At 34.1% G+C, this 13,321-nt stretch overlaps 1 protein-coding gene across 9 annotated transcripts; it reads left to right on the top strand.

Moving 5' to 3' along the window:
* The first annotated feature begins 6,074 nt into the window (after positions 1-6,074).
* Positions 6,075-13,130, top strand: LOC137710378 (agamous-like MADS-box protein AGL11). Of its 9 annotated transcripts, none has more exons than XM_068449356.2 (10): positions 6,163-6,249; positions 7,128-7,153; positions 7,753-7,984; positions 11,129-11,213; positions 11,467-11,528; positions 11,798-11,897; positions 12,061-12,102; positions 12,190-12,231; positions 12,572-12,729; positions 12,865-13,130. In XM_068449356.2, exons 3-10 carry the CDS (start codon positions 7,803-7,805, stop codon positions 12,866-12,868), a joined length of 675 nt encoding a protein of 224 aa, XP_068305457.2. In that variant the 5' UTR covers positions 6,163-6,249; positions 7,128-7,153; positions 7,753-7,802; the 3' UTR covers positions 12,869-13,130. The 9 variants fall into 9 exon arrangements, with proteins under 9 accessions (XP_068305466.2, XP_068305448.2, XP_068305488.2 ...); XM_088685608.1 differs by having other exon boundaries at positions 6,189-6,249; positions 7,089-7,153; XM_088685609.1 differs by having other exon boundaries at positions 6,197-6,255; positions 7,089-7,153.
* The last annotated feature ends 191 nt before the right edge of the window (positions 13,131-13,321 follow it).

Below are 13,321 nucleotides of genomic sequence, written 5' to 3'. Positions count from 1 at the left end.
TAAATTATTTTGGGGGATAAATTCAAAATAAGCTGTAAAGTGTTTGTTGCCTCTCTGCAATCGAGAAAAATGATAGGTAAGATCTGGTCATATTGATGATACATAAATGAGGTGTGAGTCAATGATTTTTAGATGTTTAAATTAAACTTAGATGGTGATCAATAGTGTTTCTTGGTGGATGAATGGTTACGTTCCATAGTGAAAGTTTTTTTTTTCTTTGTTCTTTGTTTTTTTTTTTTTTTTTTATAGCGGTAAGAGTGAGTACAATGATAGCTTTATAGAGGTCTATGTAGTGTGTTGTCATTGGTTCTGTTATGAACTATTATCCCTCTAATCAAGTCAATTAGTCTTTTGACTTGAGAGACGTGGGTGAAGGAAGTAATTACGAGACTCTAAGTTTCGGGTCTTTAAATGCATTATGAGTTTCTATGGTTGACTCATAGTTTCAATTGACTATTGTAGTATAAAAGTTGTTAATCATAACTCCGTGGTCAAGTTTTTTAGTAATCATAGCCCAATTCGAAATTTCCATCAAAACTCCATCAACATGGGTCAACTTACAATATGAGTCTCACCACCTAGACCACAAAAATAATTTGGCCTAAATTATAAAAAAAATTTAGTACATCATGTTCAGTTAATTCAATAGCATTTTTCATTGCTTTGCGAAATGAAACTCTATTCTTTAATTGTCCGGCTATAAATTCTGCAAGAATATTGGGGTGCCCGTAAGGATTTGCAATTCTTGTAATAGCAATGTTGAGTTTTCAGTTTACACAATTAAGTTCTTTTTGTACATGTGTCTGTAATTCTTCAATTGTTCGGGTCATGTCTTCTATTTGATGAATAATGTAGGCTGATAGGAAAACTGTTAGTAGCAGCTAGTACTGTTAGTAGCTATTAAAACGGTTAACAAAAAGGTTGTTAGGTAGTTGGTTCTGTTAAAAACAGATTGCTTAGAGTGTAAGCCATGTGTGGCTATATAAGCAAATGTAATAGCATCAAACAAACAATGGAAATACAATATAGAAAATACAATTGAGAAATCTCTTCCTTCTCTCTTCTCTCTCTCTTTAAGAATTGTTCTTCTTTCTTGTTTTCTCTACAACATTGGTTCATTTTCTGCGACTCTTCATTTTTGTTATCATGGTATCAATCGCTAAACGATTCTTGGTGTTGTTCTTCCGCTGACATTGTTGAAGATTTATGGTGCTTCTCTGTGATTTGGGTAACGATTTCGACAATCATCAAGCTTGTTTTTTTCATGGTTTTTGAAATGCACATCACCTATTTGTTTTAATGCGTCAATGAACATTGTTTTGCATGGTGTTTTACTTGAAAATTCAAGGCCAGTAGCCATAAATTGAGTCTTTGCAGTAGAGAATTGTTAAGGCCGATAGCCAAAAGTGTGTTGTTGATAAGGCCAATAGTCATTTCTAGTGAATTTCAACAAGGTCAATAGCCATTTCTTGATTCTTGCACTTCTGTAAGGCCGATAGTCGAAGTCTATTGTTGGGTACTCCATATCATCTGCGTTCTTTCATTACAAGTTCCTTGAAATATCATGTCTGAGTCCGTGAAGATTGAGGGGTTGCTGGGAATGCTTACAGATAGGCTTCAAGATGATAATTGTGTGAAATGGAGCTTTCAATTTCAGTCTTTTTTTAGAGGTTATGATCTGTTTGATTTCTTCACTGGAGATTCGTCATGTCCACCAAAGTATGTAATCAATATAGACACTGGAGTTACTACAGAAATTACTACGGCATATAAAGATTGGGTGAAGAAGGATCTTGCATTGCTAAGTCTGCTTATTGCCACCCTGTCTGATGATGCCATGGAATTGTCTACAAGAAAGGTTTGCATCTGTATCAATGGTTCGTGTGAATCAACTAAAGACGGAATTTCATACTGCACAAAAAGGAGGAGACTCTGTGGACAAATTCATGCTTAGACTCAAGGGGATTCGAGATCAATTAATTTCTGCTGGTGAAAAGATATCAGATGATGATTATATCATTGCTATTTTATCTGGACTGCCTACTGATTTTGAAGTAATCAAGACGGTGATTCTTGCAAGGGATTCCATAATGTCACTTAAAGATGTTCGAGCACAATTGTTGGGTGCAGAAGCTAGTATTGAGGCTCGGATGCAGGTTCTTTCCAACTCCATGTCTGCAATGTATGTATAAGGCAATGGGGCAAGTTCTAGCAGATTTTAAGGAGGAAACCAGAGTTATGAGCATGGAATGGCAATACCAACTATAAGAATGCTATCTCACTTGAGTGTCAAATCTGTTCAAAGAAAGGACACACTGCACCAAATTGTTATTACCGGGCTGATAACAATAGACAACCTTCAAATTTTGTTGTGTGCCAAATCTGTGGAAAGAAGGGTCACATTGCCCTTGAATGCTGTCACATGAACAATGTCTCATACCAAGGTAATCCACCACCACCTTCCCTCACTGCTTTGTCTGCACAAACCAATCTGAGGCAACCAAATACAAATGCTGTCAATGACAATGGATTCAATGCTGCTGAAACTTGGATTCTAGACACTGGTGCAACACACCACATGATGGCCAATGCTACCAACATTAATCAAGCTGCACCATATAATGGAAATGAGAAGATTATCATCGGCAACGGGGAAGGACAAGGCCACAAAGGTGATTTTATATCAAGGAATGAGTGATGGTGGGGATTTGTTCAAAATTCCAGTTAATGCATTTTCAAATTCATTTGCTGCAAGGTTGAGTAGATGTGCATACTAAAGGTCTTCACAGTCCTACCTTTGTTAAGCATTGCTTCAATCTCAAACTAGGAAACACAGTTGAGATTGAGGGGGGATGATGAATAATGTAGGCTGATAGGAAAACTGTTAGTAGCTGTTAAAAAGGTTAACAGAAAGGTTGTTAATTAGTTGGTTCTGTTAAAAACATATTGCTTAGAGTGTAAGCCATATGTGGCTATATAAGCAAATGTAATAGCATCAAACAAACAATGGAAATACAATACAAAAAATACAATTTAGAATTCTCTTCCTTCTCTCTTCTTTCTCTCTCTAAAATTTGTTCTTCTTTCTTGTTTTCTCTACAACATTGGTTCATTTTCTGTGACTCTTCATTTCTGTTATCACTATTAATAACTTGGGGAATCCCATATAACGATATTTTTACACTAAGGGAGGAGAAGTTCGGCTTAGCTACACAATGGGCAACCAAATTTTGTATTGAATTCGTCAATCACGAGATTCAAACCTAAAGTGAAGAGGAATACCACTAAACCGTAGTACTAAGTGACAAATTATAAAATTTTTTAGATGGACAGATAATTAGTTTTTTTTTTTTTTTCTAATCCTATATGTATGTATGTGTATAATATAATATATCAAATATTATAATTGGGATACTTCCCCCAAAAATGAAGGGAGGCGGTAACCCCCACCACCGCAGCCGCAGCATAGGGGAGCGGCACCTTAATCCGCACTACAACCAATAAAAATGTTCTTCAGATTGATATATTGTGCTAATTCGAGACCGAGATAGAGAGAGATGGCTGCTAAGGTATGAAGTAAGCATATCAAGACCAGTAAGCCAATCATGCATTATGGATCACCATTTAAGGAGGGGATGGGGGATTTTATACCAATGAGCATATATCAGGTAGCTAATAACTACTAGTCAATTTTGTTATACATATATAGGCCTCTCTCCTATCAACGATGAATTCCTACATCAGAAACGATATATAGGCAGGCCCCATTTATTGGAAGGTTGCCACCCAAAAATGGTACTAGTAGATATCAAAGTAAAATGGCCAAAATATATTACATATGAAGTTTTATACTGCAATCTGATCATACTAGATTTGAAGTAAAGACCACGATAATCATTTCATAAGCTACGTCGCATTTTCTAATGAATGTCCAACCATAATATTTGGTTTAAATTCGGTTTCGACAAAAATTGAATTTAAATATTTTACTTACAATTGAAAATTGAATTTACTAAATTTTAGTATTAAGTGGTTCTCTAATGATCAACGTAACGAGTAACTATAATATTTCTACTTTAACTAAATGCAAAACTGACACAGATTATAAACATAACGATTTCATAGTATAAAGACACATTTGACACGTTTTAATTATTCATTGACATATGTTGGTACGGAATTCATATTTGTTTTTAACTTCGTGTTATGATGAATTAATATCATACAAAAGAAAGTTCTTTGATTAGATCTTGTTGTAAATATATGGTAGAATGGATTGAATATCAAGTTGAAAGGCGCAAATCCGGCACTATTAATAAAACTCTGTGGATTTGGAATCTGGTGTTTGATTTAGGTCAATGACCCACCTTTCTAAAGAAAACAGTATCATGAGTTCACTATGCCGTGACATATGGGATTTTTCGGCCGAAATCTATTGTTTGTAATGTTTTATTAGGATTCTAAGATTTTAGGACGTTTCAGTATTCTGTCATTTTTTAATACTTTTCCAATTTGAACTCCTGAAAAGTATATTAAGACTAAGAGGTATTATAAATACCACTTTCAGGTTGCATGCTAGGCTTGTTTATTTCATAATTTTTATCATGAACTTTGAGATTTTCTCATACTTTTTAGTGAATTACAGTTTCATCATTCTTTATTATTATCAATTTATATCCATTATTTGTCACGCTGCGCCAAATTTACATATGAAGTTCCTCGATTGGATCTAATTAAGCCTCAGTCTCTTGATCTTCAATTTTCATCAGATAATGATATAGGAGTCTGTATGTGAATATGAAATTCATATTTAAGCAATTGAGAACATAGCTCATTGCGTCAATAATCCAAACGAAATGAGTATGTCAAACTCGATCGGTGGATAACTAAATTGAAATGTAAAGTTTCGTAAATCCTTTGTCAAGAACCTACCGTTTTTTACCAAGGCCTGCAGTCCATTGATTTTTTGAAATCCAGCAAGAAGCTCATTAGTGCTATAAGTTCAAAAGAGGACCCGAACTTCTCAGTTATGTTATGTAATTAGGCATTGAGCATAGCTCTACCGCACACCTAAACATTTGATGAAACTTTTTATAAAGTCCCGATTAAGGACAAATTAAAAATGGTTGAAACAAATTAACATCTGATAGAGAGGTCTTAACTTATTCACATTACACCTTAAGATTTTAAAACTGTATCAATTTATGCCTTTTGTGAGTTTGTCTAACGAATTCTTTGAATCTTCGTAAAACTGATGATATGGTGAGCATGTAACCTGTAATTGGGTAAGCCACATTTGTATCAGATTGATTATAAACTCATCAATTTAACGGAGAATTATAGTTCAATTAAACAAAAGGTATAAATTGATACAATTACAAAACCATAGAATTGCAACGTATATGAGAATTAAAACCTCATGGTCCAATTTAAAAATCACTTAAAACGTTAAGGGTATAAAATGTAATTAGCCCTTAGCAATGCATGAAAATGACTTTTCATTCTTCTATTTGTTGACAAACCTAGTGCAGGCATATATGGATAGCACCATACCTTAATCTGTCATACGGTAATTAATTCCATTGACCCATTGTGGAAATTTCCCTCACATATTTTGATCGCTAGAAGAAGAAGAAAAAAAATTTGTATACCGATGATGAATAATTCATTAGCTAGCTAAAATAGATTAATAGATAGGATTCTTGTAGAGAAACTTACATAAAATTGATTCACTGTCATGTAGTGTTTCAATTCAATATCATAATACGTGTTGAAAAACCATGTCATTTTTTTATAGGAATGAGATGCCACAGAAGAGATAAACCTCATTGTATGCAAGTTCTATTATTCTTTAAGGGCATTTTAGTCAGGTTAGCTCTTCATTTCACCAAATAATTAATTATAAACTAACATTTGAACAAAACTTGCAGTTATATATGGAGCGAATTTGAACCTGCAAAGCTGTTCAAATCAGCTCAAACAACCACATCTTGTATCCCATTTCGGTAAAAGGCCAACCCTCTCTCTCTCTCTCTCTCTCTCTCTCTCTCTCTCTCTCTCTCTCTCTCTCTAGACTCACACACACACAAATCAAAGTTGGACAAAGTAAGAAAGAGGCTATAATTGGCGTGGGAAAGAGGACTTGCCTACAAGCTTTGGCTTCTTCGGGATTAGATATTTCCGAAAGCTGAGGTGAGGTCAATTGAAGAGAAGACCCAAAGGAGTTGTGGGGAGTTGTGGAACCCTAAAGTAAAGGTCCTCAGCTCATTATGTTTAAACAAAATCATCTCATCATTTTTCCATGGAAAAACTAAAACAATAATTATGTTGTTTAATTTCCAAATACTAATTAGTTTTCATCGTGTCGCATTTCATATGTAGCTAGATCTTTGTTTCCGAACTTTTATTTAGCTAATCTTGTCTTCTTATTTTATTTATTTTATCTTGTATACAAATTCTGGGTTTTATAGTGTTCTTGATATATATGATCTCAAATATATATCATCTGTTGCTTCATCTTTCTGACTTTCTTCACTTTCTTTTTCTTCCCTGTCAACTTTTTTATTTTCATATTGAACATGATATCAAGAATAAAATAACTGAGACTTCGTTTTTATATAAATTTAGGCCTTTGGCTTTGCAATATATATATGTGTATATATGTGTGTATGTGTGTGTGTGTGTGTGTGTATATATATAATTTAACATATATGTGTGTGTGTGTATTCTAATTAATTTGCAGAACCACCACCTCCTTCTTCTTTTTTCTTTGAATTTGATTTCAGCCCCAGTTTTCTTCAGCTAACTTCCAGCATGCTCACAAACCTAGCTAGCTCAGTAATCTATATATTACTGATCTGTGTTTCTCTCAAATGGTTGAGAGAGAGGGGGAGAGAGAGAAGGAAAGAGTTCCCAGTAAAGGGTACTGCACCATTAATGGTGCCATGACTACCGAAATCTTGTTCAGCATGTTGTAGATTCTGGTACCACAGTTTGTATAGGGCATTTTTTTCTATGCTTAATATATATTGGACTCTTTTCTTTTTTTGTTTTTGGGTAAAATATTTATTGACTTTTTTCTATCTTAGTTTGGCCTCCGCATTAATCAAACTGCTGTTTTTTTTCAGTGGCCTACAACCCTCATACTTTTCCGGTGAGATCTACTTCTTCTAGATCTCCTCAACTTTTTGTCTGATTTCCTTTTTTCTTATCATACTTTTGTCTGATTTCCTTGATCTATTTTTCTTTTGTTATTTTCGTCTCTAACACAATAATCCTTGATGTCTGCAGTACTCGTTATATTATCCCATTACCCGATCGATTCTCCATTATAATCATCTTTTTCTTTTATAATATCTTAATTTCAGTCTTTGATCTTCTCCAATAAAACCCCTATTAGAAAAAAAAATTTCTTCCTTAATCGTTGTATGTACAGAGTTCAATCTGCTGAATTTTAATTTTGTAACTATTTCTCTTTCCCTTTGATAGCTCGAGAAGAGAGAGGAGGAGATATCTCAAAGAGGATTTTCTTTTTTTTTTTTTAATTTTTTTCAGTCTGTTCTATTTAATTAGCAGTTTATTTTCCATTTAGTAATATATATGTATGTATGCGCACACATATGCTAGCTTTCTCTTTTATTCAGAATTAATTCTTGTTATTTTAATTAGTGATCATGCTGCAACGATCTATATGAAATTAGTACTATATATATCCTATTTATTAATATTGTATAAATTCTTTTATGTATACAGGCAGGAGGTTGGTTCGCTCTTGGATCTGATCAAAGTAATTAGATATTAAGATGGGGAGGGGAAAGATTGAAATCAAGAGGATTGAGAACACGACGAATCGGCAAGTGACCTTCTGCAAACGAAGAAATGGGCTGCTGAAGAAAGCATATGAATTATCCATTCTCTGTGATGCTGAAATTGCCCTCATTGTCTTCTCTAGCCGGGGCCGTCTCTACGAGTACTCTAACAACAAGTAATATCCTATAACTAAATTCATCCTTAACTGTTCCTTAACTTCACTTCACTTCACTTATCAATTAATTATTTATTTTCTTCACTTGCATGCATGCATTGATTAAGTAGTTAATTGCAACAACAAGAAGTATTATCCTACTAAGTTGGTCGGGTGTATGAATTCTATAACGTCACTCGTGAGCTCGGTTTTTCCGAGAAGTCTTCTATTAGCTCCAATTTCTCTATTTCTTTTCTTAAAATCTCTTTTTAAGTCTTCATAGGTCTTCATGTACCTCTTTTATCCTAAGCCCCTATCTCATAATTGTATTTTCTAGGAGCATTTGTAGGTCTTCGTTTCACATGTCTGAACCACCTTAACCAATTTTTTCTCATATTATCTTTAATTGCAACCACTCTTACTTTACCTCAGATATACTTGCTCTTAATCATGTCCTTTCTCATGTGCCATACATCCAAGACAGGACATGATTAAGAACGAGAATATCCAAGATGAAATAGGAGTGGTTGTAATTAAAGACTATTCAAATATTTTGAGTCCAACTATATATTATTGGAGATTTTTCTTGTCTTTATTAAATCCCAATTTTTGAGTCCAACTAAATTTGATTTTATGAAAATAATTTAGAAAGCGTTGAGTCCAACTTAAATAGCGCTTGCATGTGTCTGTGTGGGTTTGCGTGTGTTACTGTTGTATATATGGTGAACCACTGTAGTCACAGTTTTCTCAAAGATATAAAAGTGAATGAAAAGGAAACAGTTGCACCAATTTGGACCTACTTTGTTCCACAGGAATCCAGTACTTGTTGGGTGTGTTTGATACTTCATTTTCTTCATTTTTAGGGTTACAAATCTATTAGAATCTCTCTCTCTCTCTCTCTCTCTCTCTCTCTCTCTCTCTCTCTCTCTCTCTCTCTGTGCAGTGGCATGCATTGAGATCACATATATCATGATACCGTGTCGATGGTCTTCCCTTTCCATTTCTGGCTTTCAAACCCTTACTACCCTTCTGTTTGTCTTTATCTAGCTATTGTGCAGTACTCTAATTCAAGAGAAAGCTTCTTCGACTTTTCACTTTGGCTTTCACTCTGAAAGGTTAAAACTTTCATAATATATATATATATATATATGTATGTATATTTACTTACCACTTTGCAAAAAAGAATATGAAACTCTAATAAACCCTGTGCTTAGTTTTAGTTTAAGGGTTTCTATTTTAATACATGCAAGGGTAACATGCACGTGCCATGCTGCTGCATGTGTGGGGGTTATGCATATGGAACAAGTTAACTGACCCATCCATGATCCACCCATACTCTTTTTTGACTCTTGAGGTTTGGGGTTGGACTGGAATTCTCTCCGGATCTCTACCATCTGAATCCTCTCTAGATCCTTCAATTATGAAGCTGGTGAGAGAGAGAGATGGAGATCAAGGGGGAAGAAGATGAACAAGGAAGAAGATGAACGGAAGAAGAAGAAGGTGAAGGTGAACAGGGAATAAATTCCTGACCGTTCAAATTTTGGTTAAACAGACAGATCATTGAAGAGTTTGGAGAGCTCATTGATCAATGGGGTTTCTTTGCATGAATGGGGAGTTTTACACGTACCGTACGTAATTGTGCTGACATTTAGTCTTTTGTTGCATGCATGCAAGTCTTCCTACATCCTCCTAAGTCCAAATTGCCTTCCAGTGTCAAATTTTCGTCTTATTCGTCTTCAACGTCAAAATTGTCTGCTTTAGCACAGATCTAAAGCTATGTCAAATTAAAAATTGCAACACTTTTGAACTATTTATTTTACAATAGCAGTATGTCTTTTGATAATGACTTGTATAGAATTGAGTTACACCTATGTAGCAGTAAACTCGTTTCTTATGAATTATTCTTCTATCTTTTTGAGAGTCCACGTTTTTTCTCTTATGCTTCCCATTTCTTAATTTGTTTGAGAAAACCTCCTTGTTTAATTAACATTTTTCTCCCTAAAAATAAAAAACTTTCGAAATAATTGTTTGTTTTATTAAGTGGTGATTTATATATTTATGTATATAGCTGAGAAAAGAAATACTAAAAGTAGGGGAGAAAATAAAGTGTCTTATTTGTAATAGACATCTGCGTGGTGGCCACTGCTGTGCATATATATGTCATTGCCCTCCACAAAAGGGATTGAATTGACTCGAGAGCCACGCCATGCATATATAGTGGTTCCCTGTTTAATCTGATATATTATCCATAGGCAGTGTGCCCTGTCTCTCATTCATGTCCCGTCTCACCAACATATATATGTGCTTTCAGCCACCCCTTCATTGTTTGACACCTCGAAATCGCATGAGGTTATTTTTGCACTAAAAGTTCTGTTTATTGAACAAAACCAAATATGCTCGTATATAAGTATTTAGGTCATCTTCAGTCAAGGGTATCTAACAAAGGACCAAAATGAATCAGCTAAAAGAATCAAATCTAAATTTAACAAAGGGCAGGCCCGGCAGGGTATATATAACGAGCCCTCAAGTCCCTTGGCGGCCCCAACGTGTGCTTCTCAAGTCATGCCCGTTTAGAGATGAAAAAATTTAGTCATGTATGACTGGAGAAAGAAAGACTTAGCCTTACAATATTCTTTAAAATATTGGTTTATGAGTGGCTAAAACGTAGCCAAGGGCTAAGTACGTTTTAGCCGTCCATGACTGTAAATAGCCTTAGCTAAAGAAAGCTGAAAAACATTATTTGGCATGGAATAGCAGTTTACAGTATCTAATAATCTTTTTTATATATTTAGAATCACCCCTTAAAAGTCATGTAGTTCTACAATATTCAAGCTCACTATAAGCCGAACTTCGTTGACACCCTCAAAATTCATCTAACATAAGATACAACTTCCAATTATATATTGTCATGAATTATATATATATATATATATATATATATATATATATATCTAGCTCTCTCTGCCTCTCTATATTTATAATGTTTCAAAAATTTATGAACCCATACAGTGCGAGTAATTATTCTATTGGTTCATCAACTCTTTTTTATCCTTCCTAGATCCTTTTTGTGGGTTCATGTGAAATTAACTTATTTGAAAAAGAAGTTGATCAGTTGACACATCTGTATCACCCATTGACAATTCACAATTTAAATTTGACCTGCAGCAGTATAAGAAACACCATAGAGAGGTACAAGAAGGCATGTTCAGATAGCACAGGATCAACTTCTATTACTGAAATTAACGCTCAGGTACTCCATATATATATTATATACATATTTTTTTAATGTATTTTTATTTTAGTTTTTATGCCTAACCAGATATTATGTGAGTGTGTGTGTGTGTGTGTGTGTGTGTGTGTGTAAAAACCTTGGTCCTTGCATATACCTTTCTGTTGAAGTTTGATACATATCTTGTGGTCTGGTTAATGGGTTAACTTACTTTGGATAATGGCATTTGTCAAATTGACAGAAATTCTTGCTGCATTTTTGTCTTGATATGCAGTATTATCAACAGGAATCGGCAAAACTGAGGCAACAGATTCAAATGCTGCAGAACTCTAACAGGTGATCCACTCCACTGTATATTTCCTTGTTTATACATGCATTGAACTGGAAAAGGACCATTAATTTGATCGCAATTATTTATAACCTCCCGAATGAACCTGCATGAAAATAGTCCAAAATATATACATATTTCATCAGTTACCTAGAGATATCAATTATTTGTTTTGAAATTAAAGTATACTTCTCTATAGAATTGACCTAGTTTGCATCTCAAGGCGCTTAATTGTATATATAGTGGATGAATAAAAATATTGATTGCTTAATTGTAGGCACTTAATGGGAGATGCCTTGAGTAATCTAACTGTGAAAGAACTAAAGCAGCTGGAGAATAAGCTTGAACGAGGCATGACTAGAATCAGGTCCAAGAAGGTAATTAATTCGCTCAATTAAACAATTGATTTATACGATATTCTTGATGGCTTTCGAAGAATGCTGCATACGCGTATTTTCCAATTTAGTAATTGGCCATCTTCAATGTTCCTCTCGCAATTAATTATTTCCCGGTATGTATGTATCTGATGCTTGAGAACAGGAAGAAATGCTGATTGCAGAGATTGAGTACTTGCAGAAAAAGGTAAACCTTTTACATTTAAGAAGAGTTGCCCTCTTCCTATGAAGTGAATGCTCTAAATATAATCAATTATTTCTGTTATGTACGTAGGAGATTGAGCTGGAAAACGAAAATGTTTATCTTCGAACTAAGGTATGCGCAAGCGCAGAGATTAGTATTCATATACGTTAATTTTATGAAAATGCATGCCGAAACTAATTCATCATCAGATGAAGACAGTACTTTCCCATCTGTGCGTGTATACATATATATATATATATATATATATATATATATATATACATGTTTAATTAGCCACTAAAATCACTCAAAAAAAACTGATATGCATGCAGACTCTAAGTTATATATGTTTTATATAACTTCTCAAAAAATATAATGTACGTACGATATTCCAAGATTTACTATCTAATTGAATCACAAATTATTGATATATGCACATCGATGTTTAATTTTCCGATGGATCGATGATCAGATATCAGAAGTTGAGAGGCTTCACCAAGCAAACATGGTTTCTGTGCCAGAGATGAATGCAATCCAGGCATTAGCTTCTCGCAATTTCTTTAGCCAGAATATCATTGAGGGTGGAGGAGCTACCTTCCCACAGCAAAACAAGAAGATTCTCCATCTTGGGTAATCACTAAATTACTAATAATTATATATACATATATATATATATAAATATAATTTAACCTGTAATTTAATTCGTACAGAAACAATAATTAAACACAAATTTTTATCTCTTGAGTTTCATATTTTGTTGTGCAGGTAATTAATTAGCTTTTTGGAGGCAGAATCTTCAAATGCAGGAAATGCTACCTCTGTCACCTCAATCATCTTAATTATATCCAGATATTAATAATGACGATTTATCTTCTCCCATGTGTTCGGAACGAACATTGACTTTTTCAACAAGATTTCTAATTAGTAGCTTAATTATGTATTTGTAAGGATTGTAATATGACTTTGGGATTTAGTACCTAGTACTACCCAGAATAATTTTTTTTTAAATACTACGCAGAATAATTACTACACTATGTCTTGTAATTTAATTAATTAGCTTAATTATGGCAGTGATGATGAACTATTCGTTACATAAGATGAGATAATGAGTAGCTGGGTTTCCCAGTTTCCTTCATGGTGTTATCTATGCTAGCACGTACTAGTATATCTTCGACAGAACTTTCCCCTTCCGTTGATTGGATGCAATAATTAAAACTACTAA

The sequence above is a fragment of the Pyrus communis genome, chromosome 15 (genome assembly GCF_041283825.1).
Source record: "Pyrus communis isolate YQ-2024b chromosome 15, ASM4128382v1, whole genome shotgun sequence".
Classification (NCBI taxonomy): Eukaryota; Viridiplantae; Streptophyta; class Magnoliopsida; order Rosales; family Rosaceae; genus Pyrus; species Pyrus communis.
This window is presented reverse-complemented; position numbering and strand designations above follow the sequence as displayed.

Coding starts and splice junctions, on each gene's coding strand:
- LOC137710378 (XM_068449365.2), top strand. CDS start 7,803: ATGGGGAGGGGAAAGATTGAAATCAAGAGGATTGAGAACACGACGAAT. Junction 7,985..11,128: donor TACGAGTACTCTAACAACAA/GTAATATCCTAT, acceptor TTTGACCTGCAG/CAGTATAAGAAACACCATAG. Junction 12,232..12,571: donor ATGTTTATCTTCGAACTAAG/GTATGCGCAAGC, acceptor ATCGATGATCAG/ATATCAGAAGTTGAGAGGCT.